Source organism: Mytilus californianus, unplaced genomic scaffold (genome assembly GCF_021869535.1).
Source record: "Mytilus californianus isolate M0D057914Y unplaced genomic scaffold, xbMytCali1.0.p SCAF_5, whole genome shotgun sequence".
Taxonomy (NCBI): domain Eukaryota; kingdom Metazoa; phylum Mollusca; class Bivalvia; order Mytilida; family Mytilidae; genus Mytilus; species Mytilus californianus.
Window position 1 is genome coordinate 64,189,765 of NW_026262701.1, and position 24,799 is coordinate 64,214,563.

Below are 24,799 nucleotides of genomic sequence, written 5' to 3' on the forward strand. Positions count from 1 at the left end.
AGATTGACAATGATGTCAATTGGGAACAAAACTTTACGACGAAAGAGATGATTTCAGCTGTCCAACATTTCAGCAGCGCTTGAGGTATATATACTCCAGTTGATACTATATTCCAGAGATTGCATTACCTATGATAATTTCCTTAAAAGAGTGTTGCTGCTTACAAAAGGAAGCTATTAAGCAAAGGGTTCCAAGTGGCGAAGCTGAAGTCATCCCTTCGAAAATTCTAGACTACGGACGCCTTTACGAGTTGGTTGACCGTTATGGAATATCGGTTCCACATATGACGACGGATATGTTCCAATTGTCATTACCACAATCCCGTCCTCTTTTCCTCGTATGTGACATAACCGAATAAGACTTATCACAGATTTTGTACTTACATGAGCGAAACAATGGGTGCAACATGTGGAGCAGTTTCTACTTGCCCTGCGGGCACGGTTCATGGGGTTCGTGTTGCTAATTTTTTAGCTTTCTATTTTGTGTTGTTGGTCTTTTTGGTCGTTTTCGTTTTTAAGCTCGCCTGCCCCTACGGGCCAATGTGAGCTTTTGCAATCACTTGGCGTCCGTCGTCTATCATCGTTCGTCGTCGTCGTCCATTAACTTTTACCAAGATCATCTCCTCTGAAACTACTGGGCCAAATTTAACCAAACTTAGCCACAATCATCAATGGTGTATCTGTTTTTAAAGATGACGCGATGACCCCGCCTGACATGGCCAACATGTCTAAAAATATAGCATAGGGTAAAATGCCATGTTTGTTTATTATCTTGAAAACCGCTATATATATACAAAATCTGACAGGGCCAAAATGTCCAAATGATGAGATCTACAGAATGTCTATTGACATCAAAACTATCAGACGACTTCTTATAGGAGTTATTGCACTTAAACAACGAATTTTCCATATTTTTCCGTTTTGCCTATTATCTCCAAAATTATAATAGATAGACAGAAACTTAAAAATAGCAAAAATGTTCAGCAAGACAAAATCTACTAATAAGTCAAATGACCGAAATCCTTAGTTGACTCCTTAATGAAAATTATTGCCCTTTAATGACGATTTTTCCCAACTTTTGCATTTTTGCCTATTATCTTGAAAACTATAATAGATAGATAGATAGATAGATAGAAACTTTTAATAGCAAAAATGATCAGCAAGACAAGGTCTACAAATGAGCCATAGTGGCCGAAATCTTCAGTCAAGTTGTTATTGGAGTTATTGCCCTTTAATAATAATTTTTACCATTTTTTAGCAATTTTTGCCTATTATCTTGAGATCTGTAGATAAATAGAAACTGTAAAAAGGAAAAATAATCAGCAGGATAAGATCTACAAATACGCCAACATGACTGAAATTGTCGGTAGATGATGATTTTTACTATAAAGTGGCCAGATTTATTCTAGTTAAATGATGATTTTTACTATAAAGTGGCCATTGTTGAAAATGCAGGTGAGCGACACCGGCTCTTTAGAGCCTCTAGTTTCATAGCGTTGTCAGTTTGTCATTGACTTATGAGTTTGAATATCCCTTTGTTATCTTCCGCCTCTCTTTTTAGGTGGAAATAATACTGTTACATGTACACCTAGGCATTTACACTGCCGTATCGTAAGTTTGCACTTGTATTTTAGTTCAAGGCGTATGGGGCTGTAAATCTCAAAACTTGTCTGTGCCCACGATTTTTGGCCCCAGTTAAACATTTGAAGTGTGTTGGCAAAAATTATTTGATCTTCTTGAGGCATTTGCTATTTTTAAGATTAGTGATAATTCGCACGTTGATTTGATATGATTTTTTTAGGGAGGCGGGGGGAGGGGTGGTAACAAAAACACAAATGCATGCTTTCATTTTCTTCGATGCGCCCAATACCCAAACAATCGGGTTATACTCCACATGAGGGTTTGTTTATACCCTTGAAAACGATACCAAAGTCTTTCGTAAACAAACTTTAAAATCATTATTTCCTAAAAAAACCGGGTTCTCTCCGGGCACTCCGGCTTCCTCCATCAATAAAACTGACCGCCACGAAAAAACACAATCAATCAATCAAGCCAAAAACCAGACGGTACATATTAACATTCGTTGCATACTCCGTCATTCTCATAATTTTGAAAGAAAACCTTTCTCATATCTGTCGTCAATTTTCCTAACTCTGTATGATATTTTTTATTCCGAAGTGAAACCGAAAGTGCCGATGCAGCGACCCAGTAGTCATAAAACGATACTCGCAATTTAAGAATTGGAATGATTTGACCCCTTTGGCTTTCCATAGTTTGTATCTGTTGGAGGTTTTTTACCTTGAGGTTATAATATATATGTTTTAGTTAGTTCCTGTCGATGTATATGAAAGATATTTGCAAAAGAGTTTATCAACAGCAGAGAGCCAGGAGATAAATAGCTTCCATTGTAAAACTCCTGACTGTCGGGGATGGTGTATTTATGAAGATCATGTGAACTTCTTTAACTGTCCTATTTGTAAGAAAGAGAACTGTATGACATGTAAAGCCATACATGAAGGAGTGAATTGTAAAAAGTACCAAGATGATTTACAGTCACCTGCAAATAACAATGCAGCTGCTAAAAGAACTAAAGAGATGTTATACGTATGTTAACTTACATTACTTGTTGATGCATTATTTTTAAAGGTTATCATTGCAAGCTCACTTGTGGCTCAACAGTTGAATATAACAATAAAGACATATCAATTAAAAATATTAATTTCCGAAATAACCAATAATAATTAGCCATTGTATAGAATCTGATTATGTTCATTTCCATTAAATTATGTGCTTTTACCATTGAATGATATGATTTTTTTATCATATGGTGTGATTTTACCTGTATATATATGAGGTTAAAACGACATTGTATGATATAGAATCGACTTTATATGATGTGCACTGTCATTTTATGATGTGCAATTTACCTTATATATATGTGACATGTTTTTATACGCCCGTTTACGGGACGTATTATGGTATACCGGTGTCCGTCCGTCCGTCCGTCTGTCCGTCCGTTGTCAACTTGTCGGACAATAACTCAAAACGCTTTAGCCAATTTCCTTGAAACTTTGGTGAATTGTTTATATCTATTGACGTAAGCTCCCTTTTGATTTTTATAAATTTTAGATTTCACGTTCCCGAGTTATTGGATTTTATTTATAAAAAAGGGGGGATTTTCCAGTTTCGGACAATAACTCAAAAACGCTTTAACCAATTTTCATTTAACTTTAGCAAATTGTTTATATCTATTCACGTAATCTCCCTTTCGATTTTTATAAATTTTAGATTTTACGTTTCCGAATTATTGGTTTTTATTTGTAAAAAAGGGGGGATTTTCCAGTTTTCGGACAATAACTCAAAAATGCATTAAGCAGTTTTCATGAAACTTTGGTGACTGGTTTATATCTACTAAAATAAGCTCCCTTTAGTTTTTTTTTTTTATTAATTTCTGATATGACATTGAGGAGTTATGGAACTTTATTCGTTGAAAAAGCGACGGGCGTATCATGCGCTCATGGCGCAGCTCTTTATTGTCTTTATAAGATGTGGTAACGACATTATGTGATGTATACTTGACATTATATGATGTTCAGTCACCTTTATGTGAAGACTTAATGTGATATGTGCCTTTGAAAAGGATAACGCATAGTTTTTGTCCGGTTTTTGTATTAAAAAAAACTTAAATTTGCTTTTGATATGTTTGATTTTGATATAATTAAAAGTTAAATTGTTCATAAATGTTTAGGTTGTGATAAGCAATATTTGCAACTTAAAGTCATTTGAAACTTAAAATTTAAAAAAAATGTTAAATATGTTTTATATACTTGAAAGGCTAAGTTTTACTATAAAACAAGTGTACGTGAACTTTCTTGTAAAGGTATAGAACCACTAATTCGGGCCCGGTCAGAAAGAACGTACAAGAAAGTAGTACATATGTTGCACAAAATAGTTCCTACGCATAGCTGTAACTTTGTCAAAAAGTAAAATATTTGGGTAATTTGTATATCAAATGAAAGCTTTAGGACTTGGGATCACTGTAGAACCCTTGTTGAAAGTTTCTTTTGAAGAATAGAAAAAATACATGAAATTATGATAGGCGGGCTCATTGCCCTGTTGTTCAGATCAGAAGTACATGTTTGTGTACTACCAAACTTCCGGGAACTAGTGCGCTCTAATATGCAATTAAAGGTTTGTTGAATTTTTCAGCACAAGTCAAGATAAGGTATAGTTTTACATGAAATGTCTGCCACTTTATTTGAACTTAAGACAAAGTACCCATTTATGCTTAAAATTGTAGAATTTAACATAGAAAGCAATGGGCTATGAATTAGTGGTTTTATTCCTAAAAGAAAATCCTTTGTATTATCAAAATCTTCATAAATGTACTGCTATTGAATTGTTGTCTTCCCGTACACTAATTAGCCGATATTTTCCCGTATACAGTGACCTTAACTCCGAGACCTCTCGTTAGAACTTCGGCCACCGCACAGCGCAAGTGCGAGGGGAAAAGCGTGATGAAAGAATATAAACAAACGTGCACTGGGGGGTAAATAGTAATAACTGATTCTTAAAGAACAAATTTAATACACCAAATCATTTTACAAATGTTAAAGAAAAGTTTAATTAACAAATGGGAACGCATGGAAAATATACAAAAATAATATCATGGCTCTATCAACTCACTTATTTTTCACCTACTCGACGTGCTCTGTTTTGATTGTTTATCAATGTCACGATCCTGTAAACTTCGGCAACAAACGCATGTGATACTGTTTGGAACACAAACGGCAGATGATTTGCCAGTAGATGTATTTCTCTTAAAATTGAACATTTATATTGTCCAGGTTTTTTCATGTTCAACATTTAAAACGTCCGGATTTTTCAAAAACAGTCCGGGTTTTGTAAAGAAAATACGAATAAGAAAGAAGGCATCCAGGGCCTTTAAAACTGACTTTATTGATTTTACAATTATAATTAAGTGGAGGACAATAAGATATATTCACTAAAAGTCACAAAAACATACTATTATGTTGATCAGACTTAACCCTTTGCAATAACCCTTTTCAATGTAATGCTAATTTTCGGTTCTGAATACATTTTACCATAACCTCGCAGTTTTAATCACTAAATCCTCTATAAAACGGTTATCGGAACCGAGTACATACAGTTGACTCGTGATTTTTTCAATTTTATTTCTTGCTGTTTTTGCATTCAATAATATTTTATGTTTGTTATATATTACAGTGGTAGATCCGTGAGTCGAAAAATAAGGGGGCAACAATAAAAACAAATCAGAAAAATGTAATAAAACATGAATTCTAGTTAAATAACCGTGACTTGGTACAGGGGCTTCAGAAAGTGTTAACTGTTCCTGTTTAATTAAGGGTTACCTACAGTAAATTCCAGTGATAAGTTTCAGATACTGGCATTTATGACTTTGATAATAGAACATACCCGTTAAACAAGTATTCCTCAATTTACAGATCCCTCAAACAGAAAAAGCTCTCTTTATACTAATTAAGCAGTTTCAATTGTTTTAAGCAATCTACCTAAAAAATAACGTAAAAGACACCAGTATAAAGTCCGTAACAAAAAAAAGCAAGTGTTTATACAATTTGTCTAGACTAAAAATCGTCCCAAGTCTAAGAACGTTGTGAATTATTGTTATAATAGAAAAAGTTTCATGAGTTGGTACGGGCTCATAAATGTATATATTAATTATAATAAAAGAGATGATGGGTATACATCATTGACTATAGCCAAAGACAAAAAAAAGACATCTAGAGGTGAACAATAGTTTAACCCCACCCACATGTACATTTGCTTATCCCAAACCAGGAACGTCGTTAGTAGTAATTTATCTTAATGGTACATTTAGGGAAACCCGTTATAAAAGAATGTTTTATAAAGTTTAATTTTTTGACATATTTTATGGGTGTCTTTTAGTTTTATGTATCGGTGGGGAGCTGTCTCATTGTCGTATACCTCATTTTCTCCTTTTATTCGTAAGTTTCTATGAAAATATAAAATATTCATTTCAGGACATGGTTAATAAAGGGGATGCAATGCATTGCCCTCAGTGTAAAGTTATATTACAGAAAAAAGATGGATGTGATTGGATAAAATGTTCAATATGCAAAACGGAAATATGTTGGGTGACAAAAGGACCAAGATGGGGACCCAATGTAAGTTTATATTTGACAAGTTTAGTGAGTAACTTATTATTTCATTTACTAGCACTGGGTCGATACCGCTGCTGGTGGATTGTTAGGGTGTGTTCACGTTTCTCCAACATTTGATATTTTTGTATATATATGTTGTGTACAAATTGTAATTTTGTACAAATTATAATTTGTACAGAATTTTTGTACAAGTAATCAGTGTTTTATGAACCGCTTAACACAAATGGATGATGCAAGCACCGAGTCTTTTGTTTCGCATATTTCTGTCATATTTCCATGACTACATGATACAGTTTAATACCGAGCATTGATACAAAAAACATTATAAGAACACAAAAAGACTTTTTATGGATATGATTTTGGTATAAGGAGAAAAATGAAAATAGAATTTAAACCATTCAGGTGTCCTTATTTTCAGTTTGAGGACAAGGAGAATAGCACTAAATTTTAGGTTGAAGTATATAAATTTGAATTTAAGACATTAAACTGATACATTTTAGAAGATAAACTTTTATCACCTGGTGCAAAAAGGTATGTGTCAAAAAAATTATAACTTGTACAAAAACCCTGTACAAATTATAATTTGTACAAAATTACATCTTGTACACAACATATATATACAGGCAGAGACATATATATACGATACTGTTATATTTTATTGTAACTCTAAAATTGTCAAACAAAAACCTTTTTCAAGCTGTCATAAATATTTTTATTTGATATTGTAATCAAAAGTTGAACAGTATTAGAAGAATTTTTATATAAAAATATCTCATTTATTTTTGATTTTTCTGAATTTATTTATTATTTTACATTTATTATTAATAAGTCTAATTTGAAAATTATATTATACATTGTGTACAGGTCTCACTATAACTTCCTAAAAACAACAATTTTAATTGCTGTATAAACACTAAGCCTATCTATCGTTTGACACTTGTTGGATTTTTCGAATGTTGGAGAAACGTGAATAAACCGATAAACGTGAGTTGGATTTTTCGAATGTTGGAGAAACGTGAATAAACAATTGTTAGTCTCCGATGGTATCATCAGATCAGTAGTCCTGCGACTTCTGTCGCAGAAAGCGAGACATAGGGATAGTGATCCGGCGGCGGCGGATGCGTTAACTAAGTACTTAACAGCTTAATATTTCAGAAGGTAGAAGACATGGATGTTTCATACTTTGTATATAGATGCCTTATGTTATGAAGTCTCCGTCTTATTAGAGTTCTTGCTCTTTAATGACAATGTTTACCAATATTATGCGTGTTTGCCTATTATCTTGAAAACTATAAAAGATAAATAGACACTTTAAATTATAAAGATGACCAGCAAGACAAGATCTACAATCAAGTCAAATTTTGCCGAAATGGCCACGAGTCTGTTCTATGCTAGTTCGCACTTTGTATTATTTTACTAATAAAACTGAAACTTAAAATAAAGAATCCGAAAAATGAAAAGATACAACTAACTTGTGAAATTAAAAAAAATCGTCGTTTCCCCTAAAATTCACGCGAACACAATTAGGGGACTAAAAGGGGCCAAAATCAAGCATTTTTATTGTTTCAGGAAAATAACTTGTGTATAAGTGTATGGATCGCTATGAAATTTAACCACAAGACTCCATACCTAAAAAAGGAAGGTTGGGATGGATTTTAGAGGGCTATGGCCCTAGCCTTGTAGGAAAAAGGGGCCAGAAACATTACTTTTCTTTTCTTATACATTGTATAAATTGCTTATTCTTGACCAATTTCAATGAGGTTTAATTCAATGTCTTGAATTCTTGGGGCTCTTTAATATGCTGAATATAACCGTGTATAAAGATTTTGGATTGTGGGCCCCGTTTTTAAATGGGTCCACATTGAGGTCCAAAGGGTCCAAAGTTAAACTTTGTTTGATTTCATTAAAAAATGAATTATTGGGGTTCTTTGATATGCCGAATCTAACCATGTATTTAGATTTTGAATTTTGGGCCCCGTTTTCAAATTGGTCTAAATTAAGATTCAAAGGGTCCAAAATAAAACTTTATTTGATTTCAACAAAAATTGAATTCTTGGGTTTCTTTAATATGCCGAATCTAACCATGTATTTAGATTTTTGATTTTGATTTTCAAATTGTCCACATTAAGGTCCAAAGGGTCCAAAATTAAACTTAGTTTGATTTTAACAAAAATTGAATTAAAGGGGTTCTTTGATATGCTGAATCTAAACATATTTTTAGATTTTTTATTTAGGGCCCAGTTTTTAAATTGGTTCAAATCGGGGTCCAAAATTAAACTTTGTTTGATGTCAACAAAAATTGAATATATGGGGTTCTTTGATATGCTAAATCTAACCGTGTATTTAGATTTTGTATTTTGTGCCCCGTTATCAAATTGGTCCACATTGAGGTCCTAAGGGTCCAAAATTAAACTTTATTTGATTTCATCAAACATTGAATTGTTGGGGTTCTTTGATATGCTGAATCTAACCATGTATTTAGATTTGGATATTGGACCATAATAGGTAAATGTCCAATTTCAGATTTTTAAGTTCTTAGACCACATTCTTTCTGTGTCAGAAACCTATGCTATGTCAAATATTTGATCACAACCCAAATTCAGAGCTGTATTGCACAATTAAAAGAAATTGTAAGTAGATTCATAGTTAAAAATACAGCATACATTCTTTTTTTAGAGAAGAAATTGTGTATAAATATAGTTTGAAATTTACTGTTCATTATTAGAATATTTTGAAGATGATGAAAGGTAAGTTTTATAGATTTTTTAAAGACATTGTATTAATGATGAAGGATATTTTGGAAATTGTTTTTTTTTTCATTTTTTTTTGTAAATTTTTTGAAGAACTTTGTAGTAGGTTTGTTTGTTATTCTGTATAAATTAATTTGCAGAATGTTATATATATATATATATATATATATTTTTATGAAGCGAACCCCTTAAAATTTTTAGGTTATATTGTCCATTAATAAATAAATAAATTCAATTCTTGGTGTACTTGGATATGCTGAATCGAACCGTGTATTTAGATTTTGGATTTTGGACCATAATAGGATTTTTTTCAGTTCTTTGACCACATTCATTCTGTGTCAGAAACCTATGCTGTGTCAAATATTTAATCACGATCCAAATTCAGAGCTGTATCAAGCTTGAATGTAGTGTTCATACTTGCCCCAACTGTTCAGTGTTCGACCTCTCCGGTCGTATCAAGCTTCGTCCAGCGGAGCATTTTATTTTCATCATTAAACAGTGTTTTTAATAAAAATAAAACCAAATGCTGATACTTAAAATTATCATAAATCGCATATAATTACAAAAACAACTGTCAACAATATATATAAATATTGATCACACGAACTCGGAAGCTATACTGTGCCCCTTGTTCATTACATCTCATAAATGGCTGCAAGGATCATTGCTGGAAACCGCGGAGGCAAAATTCTTATATACAACGGTTTCAAATACCAGAAAAACAGAGAGAGACTTCATGCTTTATACTGGCGATGTTGGAGGCAAGAATGCAGAGCCAACGGCAACCTGCAGACAAATGACCAAGCACCAAACATCGTAATTTTGCGGGAAGGTCCCCATACACATGAAGAAGACGATATTGTTATCGAAGTTGATCGAACAATAGAGTCTTTGCATGGTGCCATTCAACAGGACCCAAGCGTCTCAATAAAGCGGGTATATAACAACTTTGCGAGAAATGTGGCACGAGGAGGCGGGGATCGAGAGCATATTTCTGAATTCCACAGAGTCCGTTCCTCAATGACATGCACTCGACTTGCGCACGTACCCGCAGTGTTTCATGATAATGACGAAGTCTCTATTCGTGGACACTGGAAACGGACATGGTCGGAATATAGATTCCGCTTGTTAGTGTTAAAATCTCTTGTAAAAGTGTCAAATCCAATTGGAGGCAATGATAAAACTGAGTTATTGGAAGAGATCAGTTACTACTTGGAAACAGGCACTGGCTACGATTACGTTGAAACGTAACAATAACAAAAAAGATATTGTTAAATTGACACTAATCGCCGGAATGCTAGGTTGGATTAGGAACCGATTAATTACGAACGTAACAATAATATTTGTGTCTACGGTTACGTTGTGTTATTGTTACGTTAGATTTATTAAACTTTTAATAAGCTTTAGTGTTGTTGTTTAATTCTCTGAAATTCTTGCACACTTACCCTTATTAGTGTCATATACTTTAAACAATAAACGAAGTTATTCCCACTACCAACTTTTCTTTGGGTGAAAATTTAAAACTTTGGATGCGTTTGATTAAAACTAAAATAATATCAAGATGCAATTTTCATACAGTAATATAAATGACGGAAAAGAAATGATATCAAAAGACAACATAAAACAACATCACATGTTTCCAACAAATATTTTAGACGAATATATTAATATTTCAAGAATAAAAAAATACTTTTCACCTGAAGCATGGCAGGCATTAAAAAGGGAAATTGCAGAGTGGAACTGTTTAGTGTACAAAACCGACGTGCACGTTGTGGCATCAGTCGTTTGTGGTGGCTGGCTAGAGTGGTTCCACCAAAAATGCGTCGGACTAAAACATGCACCAAAAGCACATACTGGATGTGCAGAAGCTGCGTTGTAAATACAATATTTACTCTGTATGCGATATTGTATCATTGAATTGTTTACGAATAAAAGTTTTCAAGTATTTTAAAAAATATATTACATACATATGGGACATACTATATTACTATTCCCAGCATAGATAGAAATGCATTAACGTAACAATAATACAACGTAACAGTAGACACAAATATTATGGTTACGTTCGTTATTAATCGGTTACTAACCCAACCAAGCATTCCGGCAATCAGTGTCCAACGTAACAATAACTGTTTTGTTATTGTTACGTTTTCAACGTAATCGTAGCCAGTGCCTTAAACCTATCTAATCTGACATACATTAGAACAAAAAAAAGTATGCCGGATAAGAGAGGTTGTTGAAATACTCAGGTTAAAGAACAATGGAAGTATTATCTTTCGGACCGACAAAAAGTGTTTCTAGTTTAAAGGATTCTGGAATAATCAGGTGTCACAAAGGATTCTGGAATAATCAGGTGTCACAAAGGATTCTGGAATAATCAGGTGTCACATTCGACAGGTTCCAATGCTGATCAACCTATTGGTGGGGGGGGGGGGGGGGGGGGGGGGGGCGGAAATGTAGATCGAATTCTTCTGTCTCTATATATAGCATATATTTCCTGACCTTCATTTTCTTTTTACTATTTTTGCTTTTCTCTATTTCTTTTTTTATATATATCGCAAACAAAAATTGCAAAAAAAGCAAAAATAGTAAAAATCAAATGAAGGTCAGGAAATATATGCGATATAGAGACAGAAGAATTCGGTCTAGCGGTAATGAATCACTATAATACCACCGAACCGTCGGACCATTGAACCGTCGGACTAGCGTCGGACTAGCGAACCGTCGGACCTTCAAACCGTCGGACTATTGAACCGTCGGAATACTACTACGGCCCACGTTGCTACTTCTGGTTTACAAAATTTTACTTCTGGTATAATATAGGTAACTTCACAATGATTCCACAAATATATGGTCCTAGGTACTTTTAAATGAAATCAGTGCAGGTAATAGCTATTTCCGGTTTACATCAGGTCACTTCCGGGTGACCTTTTCAAGGTCATATGTCTACCAATCCAATGCAAAAGACTCCATGGCTTTATCATGTATAAATATGAATTATAGCAAAAGACCCAGGACCTCAAATCAAAAGACCCTATCACTTATATAGATCTTTCCCCTACGCGAGGAAAGACCTTATTGTTTTTCTAATTAATGGGTTTTTTTTTCTTCAAACATTTTTTTTGACATGGCCTCCCCCCGTTTCTATTGAAGTTATCATGACCAAATTTGGCCCATCGATAGACCTTATCATGAAGTATTACCAGATGAGGCTGTGTAGGATTTCATCATCCCTTTTAGAAGTTATCTCCCTTTTATTGTTTTTTTTCGACCTCCCTTTTATTGTTTTTTTTCGACATGGCCCCCTCGTTGTTTTTAAAGATATCATGACCTTATTTGGACAATAGGTAGATCTCATCACCAAGAGTTACCAGATCAGGCTGCGTAGGATTTTATCGTCTCCTTTTAGAGTCATATCCCCTTGAAACAATTTCTTTTATTTGCATATAGCTTAAAAATTGTTACAGATAGAATCGATCTGAAAATTTTAACATGTACAGGAACAGGTGGCAATGTTAATAAACATAAACAATTATTTTGTTATCAACCCTTATAAGAGTTATTTCCCCTTGAAATATTATACACAATTTTTTGAAAAATTATATTTCGAGAACCGGAAGTCGTAGAGACATGGGACCTTCACCAATAATCTTTACTTCTTGTGATCTTTCATTTGCACCCAAGGTCAGAGGTCATAGAGTGCGAAAGTTTTTACGCTTAAATTTCAAGCTTGAATATTGAGAAAACGAGAAGAGATAGCTGCATACACACAGCGTTTAAAATGTTCCTCTGGAAGAGGTCTACATTTTATACTTAGACCAAAAACTGTCCGACCATCCGTTCAAAAGTTACGACGAGATAAGTCTTTAAAGTATAGTTTTTGTGTATATCTTTGAAATGGTAACATATATCAACCTATTATAAACTGCAAATATGATCAGTATTTTAAGACCTTCAATTTGAGGTCAATGTCAAGGTCATGATGAAATTTCACTTTGACCTTCAAAGGGTACTATAGCCTTGACCTTGTGACCTTTTGAAAGGTCAAGCGGTCCTGAGTTGAATGGGGATAGTCCAATGTATCATACTACTGTTTCCGGTTCTCAAGTTCGGTATTGTGTCATATATTTAATTATTCATTGTGCCCGTAATGAGCTATGGAATTGCCCCAATTTTAAAATTTCTAAGATGGTAAGGTTGTCGCATATCAAATGAAAGTCCATAAAGCGTACGTTTCAAATATCAAATTCACGTCCCCCAAAAAAGGGTTGGGCGGGGTCATTGAGTGCAAAAAATAAATTGTCTTCTAGGGTAAGGTTGTCGTATATTAAATGAAAGGTCATAATGTGTACATTTCAAATATCAAATTCCTGTCTCCCAAAAATGAGTTGGATGGGGTTATTAAGTGCAAAAATCAAACTTTCTAGAAGATGGTGTTGTCGCATATCAAATGAAAGGTCGTAAAGAGTGCATTACAAATATCAGACTTTTAAGGGAAATTCCTTTCAATTGTTTTACAAACAATTGAGAAACTAGCGGTTTATGAGTTACTAATACATTTCACTTATGTCAAATACATAAAGGGAAATAACTCTCATATGGAATCTTCAGATCTCTTCGATCAAAATTATTCTCGACAACCTTAGGATATAACGAGCAATGTGGTAAAATAATTTTGTCGTAATCTTATACTGTTGCGAAGGAGTAGAGCGAACAAGAAAAAAAGTGTTTTGGGAGATAACTTTTTACAAAGTAATGTGTTCGGTTAAGTGGTGTCAGTTTCAAAAGCGTATAATCTGTTCGATATCATATGCCAAATACCTAATAATCAGAACAAAATAAATAGGTCTTTCCACGTAAAGTGGAAAAACCTAATGATCAAATGGAAAATGTACAGATTGCCGATGAAAACAAGTTGTAATTTTTCTGCACTAGATCTGCAGTTTGAGTTGAGGGTACGATAGATACAAACTTTATGCATATCTATGACTTGGATCAGGAAGGACTAGTTTCCATATCATGTATTTTTTAATAGGATGTGCACTTGGGCGTGTCATTAATTACCATCCTTATTGCAATAAAACATTTTATATGAAATTTTCGTATTCATTATTTATACATATACTTCGTCTCAAATTAAGCCTAACAATGTTAGATCTGCAAATTTGCGTTATCGGGATTCAAACCCCTGCATCTGAGACATTGTGGCAACTATCGCCTGCACTTTGTCCAACGACCTAAACCACTCGACCAACGAAGGCTAGCGATGAATTATTCTATTATTTACTTTTCATTTCTGCATTAATAATTGCATATTATATTTCATTTTAGGGTCTAGGTGACATATCTGGTGGATGTCGCTGTAGAATTAATGCTGAACCTTGCCATCCTGACTGTAATAATTGTCATTAAGATATGCTCCCTGCTTAGTGTCATCTAGCAGCAGTGTTTAACTTATTCAAGCTTTGCCAAGAGGAATATAATTATGATTATATGTTGTTGTTTTTTTAATTATTTAAATGTTTAACTCAAAATGCCAAATTGCTATCAGGTGGCATCTTTAGAATAAATAGTATCTGAGACTGCTAGACCGATTGAAGCGCATCAGTTTATTCTTTCTTCAAAGTGATATCGGATTAGCTGAACCCAGGAGGCATTTTTTTTATATGTGTAAAAGACAATATATTCATACATGTCATTTGACGTGCAAGGCAAATATGATCGATTGCTAGTCCGTCTCCCGTAATTCGTCAACATTATTTGAATGCACTTTTAACCAAACTGGGCAGGAATGAGACTTAAGTCTTGTTCTTTATTTGTTCCGACCAACGACCAAACATAGGGGAATTTACCCCAGACAATGACGATTGGTGATAAAAAAAATCAATTTAAACCCCATTTTCATGTTCTCGGAAACCACATGTATTTGCCAATTCTAACTTAACTCGACAAGGTCAAGTGAAAGTTTTGATTGGATGAAATACAAAATGTATGTAACTGTCAGAGGCAATATTTAGAATCGTGTTGCTCCTCTAAAGCTACATACAAGTCAACATATTTAGAACTGTTGAGAATTGACTATAGGGAAGAACGTCCTTCCTTTTTTCGAAATTTGTGGGAAATCACGTTTTCAGTTTTGATCTTTTATGATCAGTTTTTAAAAACAAGCTTCATTTGGAACCGATCGTGTAAAAACAAGTTTACAGAAGCATGCTTTTCTTTCAAAAACGTCTTAGCTGAAACTCCGGTCTTGCTGTTTGCCACCTTAGCACAAAGAGGCGTTTGCGGTATGCCACTTCAGCACAAAGAGACGATTTTTTTTCGCGATTTTGGTTAGGAAATCCTGTAAAATTGTGCTACACTGTCTATAATATTCAATTTCCAGTAAGATTTTGACCTTGTGAATGAAACAGGTCTTCTTTACATGCCCTTCTATGCCTTCTTTATAACTCTACTCCTCTACCAGGAAATTTTCTACCCAAGGCATAGATTACTTTAGCTGTAGACAAAACCTTTCAGATTTTTGGTTCTCCTTGTACTTTTTTTACTTTTTTAATTCGAGCGTCACTGATGAGTCTGTCTTTTGTAGATGAACCGCGCGTCTGGGCGTCCAGAATAATCATGGTATCTAAAATGAGTTTATAAACAGAAGTGAATGTTCCTGTTGGAACACATTGCTACAAATATTAAGTGACATTCTGAGGAGAAATTACATGTTCTTCTTTCAACTGACAACAAATGGGAAATAAATTTGTAAGATCATATTTTAACTAATTATAAACATTTGAAAATCATTGGATCTTGGAGAATTTTGTATTCTTGGTATGAAACTATAGGTATTGAAGCGAGCGATTTAAAGTGATGGGTGGTTGAGTTTCGTCCTTCCGTCGTCCTTTCATATCCTTAATTGTAATCTGGCATACTTGGCCATCCTCCTCTTCGCATCAGTACTTTTGTCGTGCAGTGAGCCAAGGAACCAGAGCTACCAAAGTTACCGCTGAACGTGTTAAGTAAGTGTAAAATATATGGGAAAAAATTATTTGTATCACCAGTAAATAAGAAGACGGCCATTTGATTCTGAATAGAGCGCTTCTGATTCTCTTTGGAAAATTAATTAAATTAAATTGAGAGGTTGTGTTAGACGCCTATTTTAACACTATAATCTTTAAATGTTCATAATAATGGTCAGTTTCAATCTTAAATAATTATGGAAAGTTGTTTTTGGTGGAGGAAACCAGAATCCCGGAGAGAACCACCGGTGGAATCGAAAGGAATACAGGCAATCCTAGTCAAATGAGAGCGGGGTAAGGCCTTTGCATATAAAAATTCGGCCCTTGTATATAAAAAGACGGAAGAAGAAATATAAGATGCCATATAAACAGAAATTCTGTTCGAATTGAATAAATGAAACGTCTTAGTGGAAATATACAAACTAGTCTTCAAGTAGAGACTTTTTGGTTGAAAATTTGGCATACTTTTCTGATCATTTATTTCCTTTCCCCCCATGTCATAAACGACATCTTTTGCTGTCCATTGTCATGTAGATTTTTGATTTATATAAATGCCATCAATTTTGAAAACAAGGATTTTTAGCTTCCAGTAGAATTTTTTTTTTAAATATGCTCTAATTTATAATTATTTTTTTTTTGTATCAAAAAGGGATATTGAGATGAAAGAGCAATTTTTTATTAGTTTTTCTTTTCTTAAGAAAAAAAAAAGAATTTTAAAAACTGCGATTTGTTGCATTATTTTTTTCATCAAAGGTATATTTTTTAAAAATGTGAAAAAAAAAGGTTTTTCTTTTTTAACAATTGATGGTTGAAACGAACCAATTACATTCAGTAGGATGAAAAAAACGACTCATATTAAAAAAGGTGCCCTGTACGATATCTTTAGAAATATCATGGAAACGACATACTAAAAAATTCAGACAGCTTCAATAACAGTCTGGATTTTAGAGAGAAGATAATTTGGATTCGAGAATGGTGACAACGACAAAAAGTGATGGTAAACAGGCAAAATAAAAAATTAAAAATTAAAATATAAAAATTAAAATCAATTTAGAAAGGCAATACAATCAGAATTAAGGAATTTCATGATCTTAATGTTTTTAACATTATTGTTCGATGCAATAAGATGAGTCACAGTCATTGAACACAATGTTTTATTGATATAATTTAATAAATATATTGATATACTGATCATGAACCTCTGCCTGACCAAAATCACAATTAAATCTATTTTACAACATCGATATACAAGAGCTGAACATTTGTTTTCTGTATTACTAGTAGGAATTTTGAAAGTAACAATAAAAAGCTATTCGCAGCCATGAGAAAAGCTATTGCTTATTTCAGTGCATTTTTTTATATTTTTATTGCCGTCTGTTTAAGGAATGGACGAAATAAATTTCTGTAACTCACATTATAATGGTAACTCAGCATTATTTATTTCATCAAAGGTATATTTTTTAAAAATGTGAAAAAAAAGGTTTTTGCTTTTTTAACAATTGAAACGAACTAATTACATTAAGGAGGATGAAAAAAACGACTCATATTAAAATAGGTGCCCTGTACGATATCTTTAGAAATATCATGGAAACGACATACTAAAAAATTCAGACAGCTTCAATAACAGTCTTGATTTTAGAGAGAAGATTATTTGGATTCGAAAAAAAAAAAGAATTTTAAAAACTGCGATTTGTTTACAAATATTCATTATTTTTTTCATCAAAGGTATATTTTTTAAAAATGTAAAAAAAAAGTTTTTCCTTTTTAACAATTGATGGTAGAAACGAAACCAATTACATTCATGAGTGGATGTTTATGGAATGGACAAAATAAATTTCTGTAACTCATATTATAATGGTAACTCAGCAGTTTTCACAACTCTGCGCAAATCTTTATTAAAATTAAGAATTAAAAAACAATGGCCTTTTATCAATTTAATTTCCATTATTTTGCACAATTTTCGCAGATTTACTTCCACGTATTTGGAATTCATAAATTTGACTATTACTGAATTTTCGTTTCATTTAAATTTTAATTTTATTGAATTCATGACTTAAATTTTGTATATATATCTTGTAAAATTGATTCAATTCTGATTTTGTTTCAAATAATGGGTCACGCAGAGCTTCAAAACAAACAATCACATACTAAATTTATACAATGAAATGAAGTCAAGAAAGTTAAAATAAACTTATTATTTGCGCGTTTGTGGTCTTAGCACCAGATGGTCATGTTTATAATATACATCATCATTACTACATGATATAATCATCATATAACAGAAAATCTGCTTGCTGGCTCTAGAGCACCAGTAGCATTTTAAGTTCAACAATTAAAAAAACTTTTGGAAGATTTAAATTTTTATACGACCGCAAAGTAATGCTATCACGTCGTCGTCCGAAGACATTTGGTTTCCGGACAATAACTTTAGTTTATATGAAATTGAAACAAAAGGTTCAATACCACAAAAGGAAGGTTGTGATTGTTTTAGGGGGTGATAGTCCCAACCGTTTAGGAATTAGGGGCCCAAAAGGGGTCCAAAATAAGCATTTTTCTAGTTTCAGGACAATAACTTGTGTATAAGTATTGTGATTGCTCTGAAATTGTACCACAAGGTTCAATACCACAAGCAGAAGGTTGGGATTCATTTTGGGGATAGTTGCCCAAACCGTTCAGGAATTAGGGACCAAAAAGGGTCTAAAACAAGCATTTTTTTTTAATTTTAAGGCAATAACTTGTGTTTAAGTGTATTCATTTTTAACCGGATTTTCGAAGGAAATATCGGTTATTAAAATGGTGATATACGGTGGGCGGTTTGGCGGCTGCCAAACAGTGTCCGCACAATAACATGAAAACGCTTTAACAATTTTTTTTTAAATTTAAATATGTTGTTTCCTGGGACTTAATGAAGGTCTTTATTAATTTTCAAGATTTTAGTATATCTCCTTTGTGAGTTATCGCCATTTTTAATATCCAAAAGTAGAATTTTTAAATATTTTACTATTGTTATTATGTTATGATTTGTCTTATCTCAGAATAAAAATTGGAGTGACAGATTTATTTGAAAATTATCTATTTCCTAAGTGGTAATGATTATAAACTATATCATTAGACATTTTGAAGATTATTACATTATTAATTATGTTAGAGTACTATGTTAAACAACCATAGTTCTGTTCAATTAGATATTATAAATATTTCAGCATATGATAATGATTTATTTTCATTATTAATTAGATCTTGGAAATATTTTAGCATATGATAATCATTGGAGTGACAGATTTATTTGAAAATTTTCTGTTTTCTGATAAGATCTGTAGGACTGTATATATACAGTTTGAAACTAACTAGTATTACTGTATAAATGAATTTTGGCATTTACTGTTCATTATTAGACATTTTGTAGATAATTAAGTGTCCGTTAATCATATATATTCTTACCCCTACCCCCCTTCAATTTGATAATGTGCTTTTATGTTGTAAACGGTTGAGATCCCTACTCCTAAACCATATATATTCTTGTATGGGATAATAAAACAAATCAAATAGAATATTGGGATAGTCCTCGGGTTCACAGCTACCCTCCTTTTTTTTTTAAACTTGTAAATGTGCAAGCTCCCCACCCTGAAACCATATATCTTCTTGTATGTTACAAATCAAATGAAATAAAAGGTGAGTCCCCTGGGGTCACCCCCAGCGTGTCTGTTTGAGAACTTGTAAACGGTCGAGATCCCAAACCCTAAACCATATATATTTTTGTATGGGACAATAAAAGAAATCAAATGAAATATACGGGGGAAGTCCATTGTGGTAACCCCCCACCCCCTTCTGTTTGAGAAATTGTAAACGGTTGAGATCCCCACCCCTAAACCATATTTATTCTTGTATTTGACAATAAAACAAATCAAATAAGATTTAGGGGAAGTCCACGAGGGTAAACCCCACCCCCTTCTTTTTGAAGACTTGTAAACAGTCAAGATCTCCACCCTGAAACCATTTTTCTTCTTGTATATTACAATAAAACAAATCAAATGAAATAAAAGTCGAGTCCCCTGGGGTCACCCCACCTTTTTCCTGTTTAAGAACTTGTAAACGGTCAAGATCCCTCACCCCTAAACCATATATATTCTTGTATGGGACAATAAAACAAATCAAATGTAATATAGGGGAAGTCCATTGGGGTAACCCCCACCCCCTTCTTTTTGAAAGCTTGTAAACGGTCCCACCCAGAAACAATATATATTCTTGTATGGGACAATATATCAAATAAAATGAAATATAGATGAAGTCCACGGGGGTAAATCCCAACCCCTTCTTTTTGAAAACTTGTAAACGGTTGAGATCCATATATATTCTTGTATGGGACAATAAAACAAATCAAATGAAATTTAACGGAAGTCCACGGTGGTAAACCCCACCTCTTCTTTTTGAAAACTTGTAAACGGTTGAGATCCCCACCCCTAAACCATATTTATTCTTGTATGGGACAATAAAACAAATCAATTGAAACCCCCACCCCTTTTTTTTTTGAAAACTTGTAAATAGTCAAGATCCCCACCCTGAAACCATATATATTCTTGTATGTTACAATAAAACAAATCAAATGAAATAAAAGCCAAGTCTCCTGGGGTCATCCCCACCTTCTTTCTGTTTAAGAACTTGTAAACGGTCGAGATCCCCACCCCGAAACCCATATATATTCTTGTATGGGACAAAAAAACTAATCAAATGAAATATAGGGGAAGTCCATTGGGGTAACCCCTACCCCCATTTTTTTGATAACTTGTAAACGGTCAAGATTCCCGCCCTGAAACCATATATATTCTTGTATGGGACAATATATCAAATCAAATGAAATATAGGGGAAGTCCAAGGGGATAAACACTACCCCCTTCTTTTTGAAAACTTGTAAACGGTTAAGATCCCCACCCCTAAACCATATATATTCTTGTATGGGACAATAAAATAAAGCAAATTAAATTTAGGGGAAGTCCACTGGGGTAACCCCTACTCTCCTTTTTTTTTGAAAACTTGTAAACGGTCAAGATCCCCACCGCGAAACCATATATATTCTTGTATGTTACAATAAAACAAATGAAATGAAATAAAAGGTGAGTTCCTTGGGGTCATTCCCACCTTCTTCCTGTTTAAGAACTTGTAAATGGTCGAGATCCCCGCCCCTAAACCATATATATCCTTGTATGGGACAAAAAAACAAATCATATGAAATAAAGGGCAGGTCCCCTGGGAAAATTAATCAGGTTGTGTGTGTTATATTTGAACATAAATTAAATATATATAGGGTTTTTCAAGTGCTGAATCTGAACTTGTTTTTAATTAGATAATAATCTATTTTTATTATGAGATAAAGTTTTTGACATTGATAGATAAGTTGCAGATCTGTATTATTTTTTGACACATGAAAGAAACAATATTAGCAACTATTAATTAAATTTGATTATAATATGGAATTAGATATAACATCATATCTGATTTTAGAGAAGTATTTTGCTGGTTTTTTACTGGTTTATGGAAATAAGTTTGAGTTATTTGTTTTGAAAAGTGATGTGTTTAATTGATAGATATAAAATCATATCTAATTTTAGAGATTTATGAGTGGTTAAGTCATATCTAATTTTAGAGAATTATTTTGGTGTTTTGTTACTGGTTCATGGAAATAAATTTGAGTTTTATCTTGTAAATGGTCGAGATCCCCACCCCTAAACCATATATATTCTTGTATGGGACAATAAAACAAATCAAACGAAATATTGGGGGAGTCCCCTGGACCACCCTTACCCCCCTTCTTTTTGAAAACTTGTAAACGGTCAAGATCCCGACCCTGAAACCATATATATTCTTGTATGGGACAATAAAACAAATCAAATGAAATATAAGGCGAGTCCCCTGGGGTCACCCCCACCCCATCCTGTTTGAGAACTTGTAAACGGTCGAGATCCCCACCCCTAAACCATATATATTCTTGTATGGGACAATAACACTAATCAAATGAAATATAGGGGAAGTCCAGGGGGTTACCCCCACCCCCTTCTTTTTGATAACTTGTAAACGGTCGAGATCCCCACCCCTGAACCATATATATTCTTGTATGGGTCAATAAAACAAATCAAATGAAATATTGGGGAAGTCCATGGGGGTAACCCCTCCCCCTTCTTTTTTATAACTTGTAAACGGTCTAGATCCCCACCCCTGAACCATATATATTCTAGAATGGGACATTAAAACAAATCAAATGAAATTGAGGGGAAGTCACCTGGGGTAACCCCCACCCCCCTTCTTTTTGAAAACTTGTAAACGGTCAAGATCCCCACCCTGAAACCATATATATTCTTGTATGGGACAATAAAACTAATCAAATGAATTAAAAGGCGAGTCCCCTGGGGTCACCCCAACCCCCTCCTGTTTGAGTACTTGTAAACGGTCAAGATTCCCACCCTTAAACCATATATATTCTTGTATGGGACAATAACACAAATCAAATGAAAATATAGGGGAAGTCCATGGGGGTCACCCCCACCCCCTTCTTTTTGAGAAATTGTAAACAGTCAAGATCCCCACCCCGAAACCATCCATATATATTCTTGTATGGGACAATAAATCAAATCAAATGAAATATAGAAGAAGTCCATGGGGGTAACCCCCACCCCCCTTCTTTTTGATAACTTGTAAACGGTCAAGATCCCCACCCCTAAACCATATATAAAACAAATCAAATGAAATTGAGGGGAAGTCCCCTTGGGGGACCCCCACCCCCTTTTTTTTGAAAACTTGTTAACGGTCAAGATCCCCACCCCGATAAAACAAATCAAATGAAATATAAGACGAGACCCCTTGGGTCACCCCCACCCCCTTCTTTTTGATAACTTGTAAACGGTCGAGATCCGCACCCCTAAACCATATATATTCTTGAGTGGGACAATAAAACAAATCAAATGAAATTGAGGGAAAATCCCCTGGGGTAACCCCCACCCCCCTTCTTTTTGAAAACTTGTAAATTGTCAAGATCCCCACCCCGAAACCATGTATATTCTTGTATGGGACAATTAAACAAATCAAATGAAATATAAGGTGAGTCCCCTTGGGTCACCCCACCCCCCTCCTGTTTAAGAACTTGTAAACGGTTGAGCTTTTCATTATTAATAAGATAATACCACATCGAGGTCCAAATTCTTTGGTTCTTTGATATGCTGATTCTAACAATGTTTGAGTGTTAAATCATATCTAATTTTAGAGAACTTTAGTCATCACTGGTTGTTGTTATTATATTATTGATTATAATTTGAAAAATTGCATCATATCTTATTTTAGAAAACTATTTATCCAGTTTGAGTTATTTCCATTTGCACAGAAAATATTATGGATAAAATTAAACTGTGTTTCATTTCAACATAAATTAAATATATATATAGGGTTCTTTCAAATGCTGAATCTAAACTCTATTTAAATATTAGATTTATTTTTAGGCCCAGTTTTCAAGTTGGTCCAAATCAGGGTCCAAAATTAAATTTGTTTGATTCAACAAAAATTGAATTTATGGGGTTCTTTGAAATGCTGAATCTAACCATGTATTGAGAGATTTTGGATTGTGGGCTCCTTTAGCAAATTGGTCCACATTGAGGTCCAAAGAGTCCTAGATTAAACTTTTGTTGTCTGATTTCATCAAAAATTGAATTCTTGGGGTTCTTTGATATGCTGATTCTAATATGTACTTAGATTTTGGATATTGGACCATAATAGGTATTTAAATGTCCAATTTCAAATATATCAGTTCTTTGACTACATTCTTTTGTGTCACAAACCTATGATGTGTCAAATATTCAATCACAATCCAAATTCAGAGCTGTTTTAAGTTTAAATGTAGTGTCCATACTTGCTCAACTGTTCAGGGCTCGACCTCTGCAGGAAAATCCGGTTTGCTGTCTCTCTGACAGTCTCTTGTTCTGAAATTGTACCACATTTTACAAATAGAAAATTTCTTCAAATGTTATTTTTTTTAATAAAAGGGGGGGGGGATAAAAAAAATTGGGAGGCAAAAGGGGCATTTTTTTTCCCTCAAGATTTAAGAAATTAAAAAGATTTCTTCAAATATTATTTTTTTATGGAAAAGGGGGAGTGGGATTAAAAAAAATTTTTAAGGGGGTCAATTTTTTTCCCTCAAGATTTAAGAAATTGTCAATTTCCAAAGAAAAATTGGGGTCACAATTTATTTTGCTAATTCTTTGTATATAGTCTGAAAACAGATTTACTAAGTATTGCGCAACAACAAAAGCAAGAAATCTTCAATTGAATATAAATTCAAATCATATAATTCTGTGTCAGAAACCTATAATGTGTCAAATATTTAATTACAATCCAAATTCAGACCTGTATCAAGCTTGAATATTGTGTCCATTTTTGCCCCAACTGTTCAGGGTTGGACCTCTGCGGTCGTATCCAGCTGCGCTAGGCCAAACAGTTTATTTGACTTAAAAAAAAGAAATATATCATATGGCAAGTAAAAAGTTTATAAGGCTGTGACTAATTGAAATAAGCGTAAATGAGCCACATTAAAAATGTACAAAATTGAAAGATTAAGCGTAATTAAAAACAAATATTGCCTAATTATTGGTAGCAGTCGACTTTGAGATCAATAAAACATTCGAATAAGCTGTAAGTTAATATAAACACATCAATGCTCATAGCATCATATCTTCGTTCAATCGATTTCAGAATTTAGTAATATTTACTATCATGAAAATCATTTTATATATGTTAAAAAAAAAAAAATCAATAAGTACGAGACAATTATCAGTGTACAACTTGAAACATATATTTGTAAAGTTTTTTAGGTATTG

General features: G+C 33.5%; 1 protein-coding gene across 2 annotated transcripts in view; it reads left to right on the forward strand.

Annotated features, from left to right (window-relative positions):
* The window catches only part of LOC127701140 (ranBP-type and C3HC4-type zinc finger-containing protein 1-like), a 494,271-nt gene extending 475,682 nt beyond the window's left edge, over positions 1-18,589 (forward strand). For both annotated transcript variants that reach the window (XM_052204944.1, XM_052204945.1), the window contains 3 exons: positions 2,325-2,603; positions 6,044-6,187; positions 14,266-18,589. In XM_052204944.1, coding sequence (XP_052060904.1) covers positions 2,325-2,603; positions 6,044-6,187; positions 14,266-14,346 — 504 coding nt within the window. In that variant the 3' untranslated portion in view covers positions 14,347-18,589. The remainder of the gene's footprint in view (positions 1-2,324; positions 2,604-6,043; positions 6,188-14,265) is intronic.
* Positions 18,590-24,799: the final 6,210 nt, after the last annotated feature.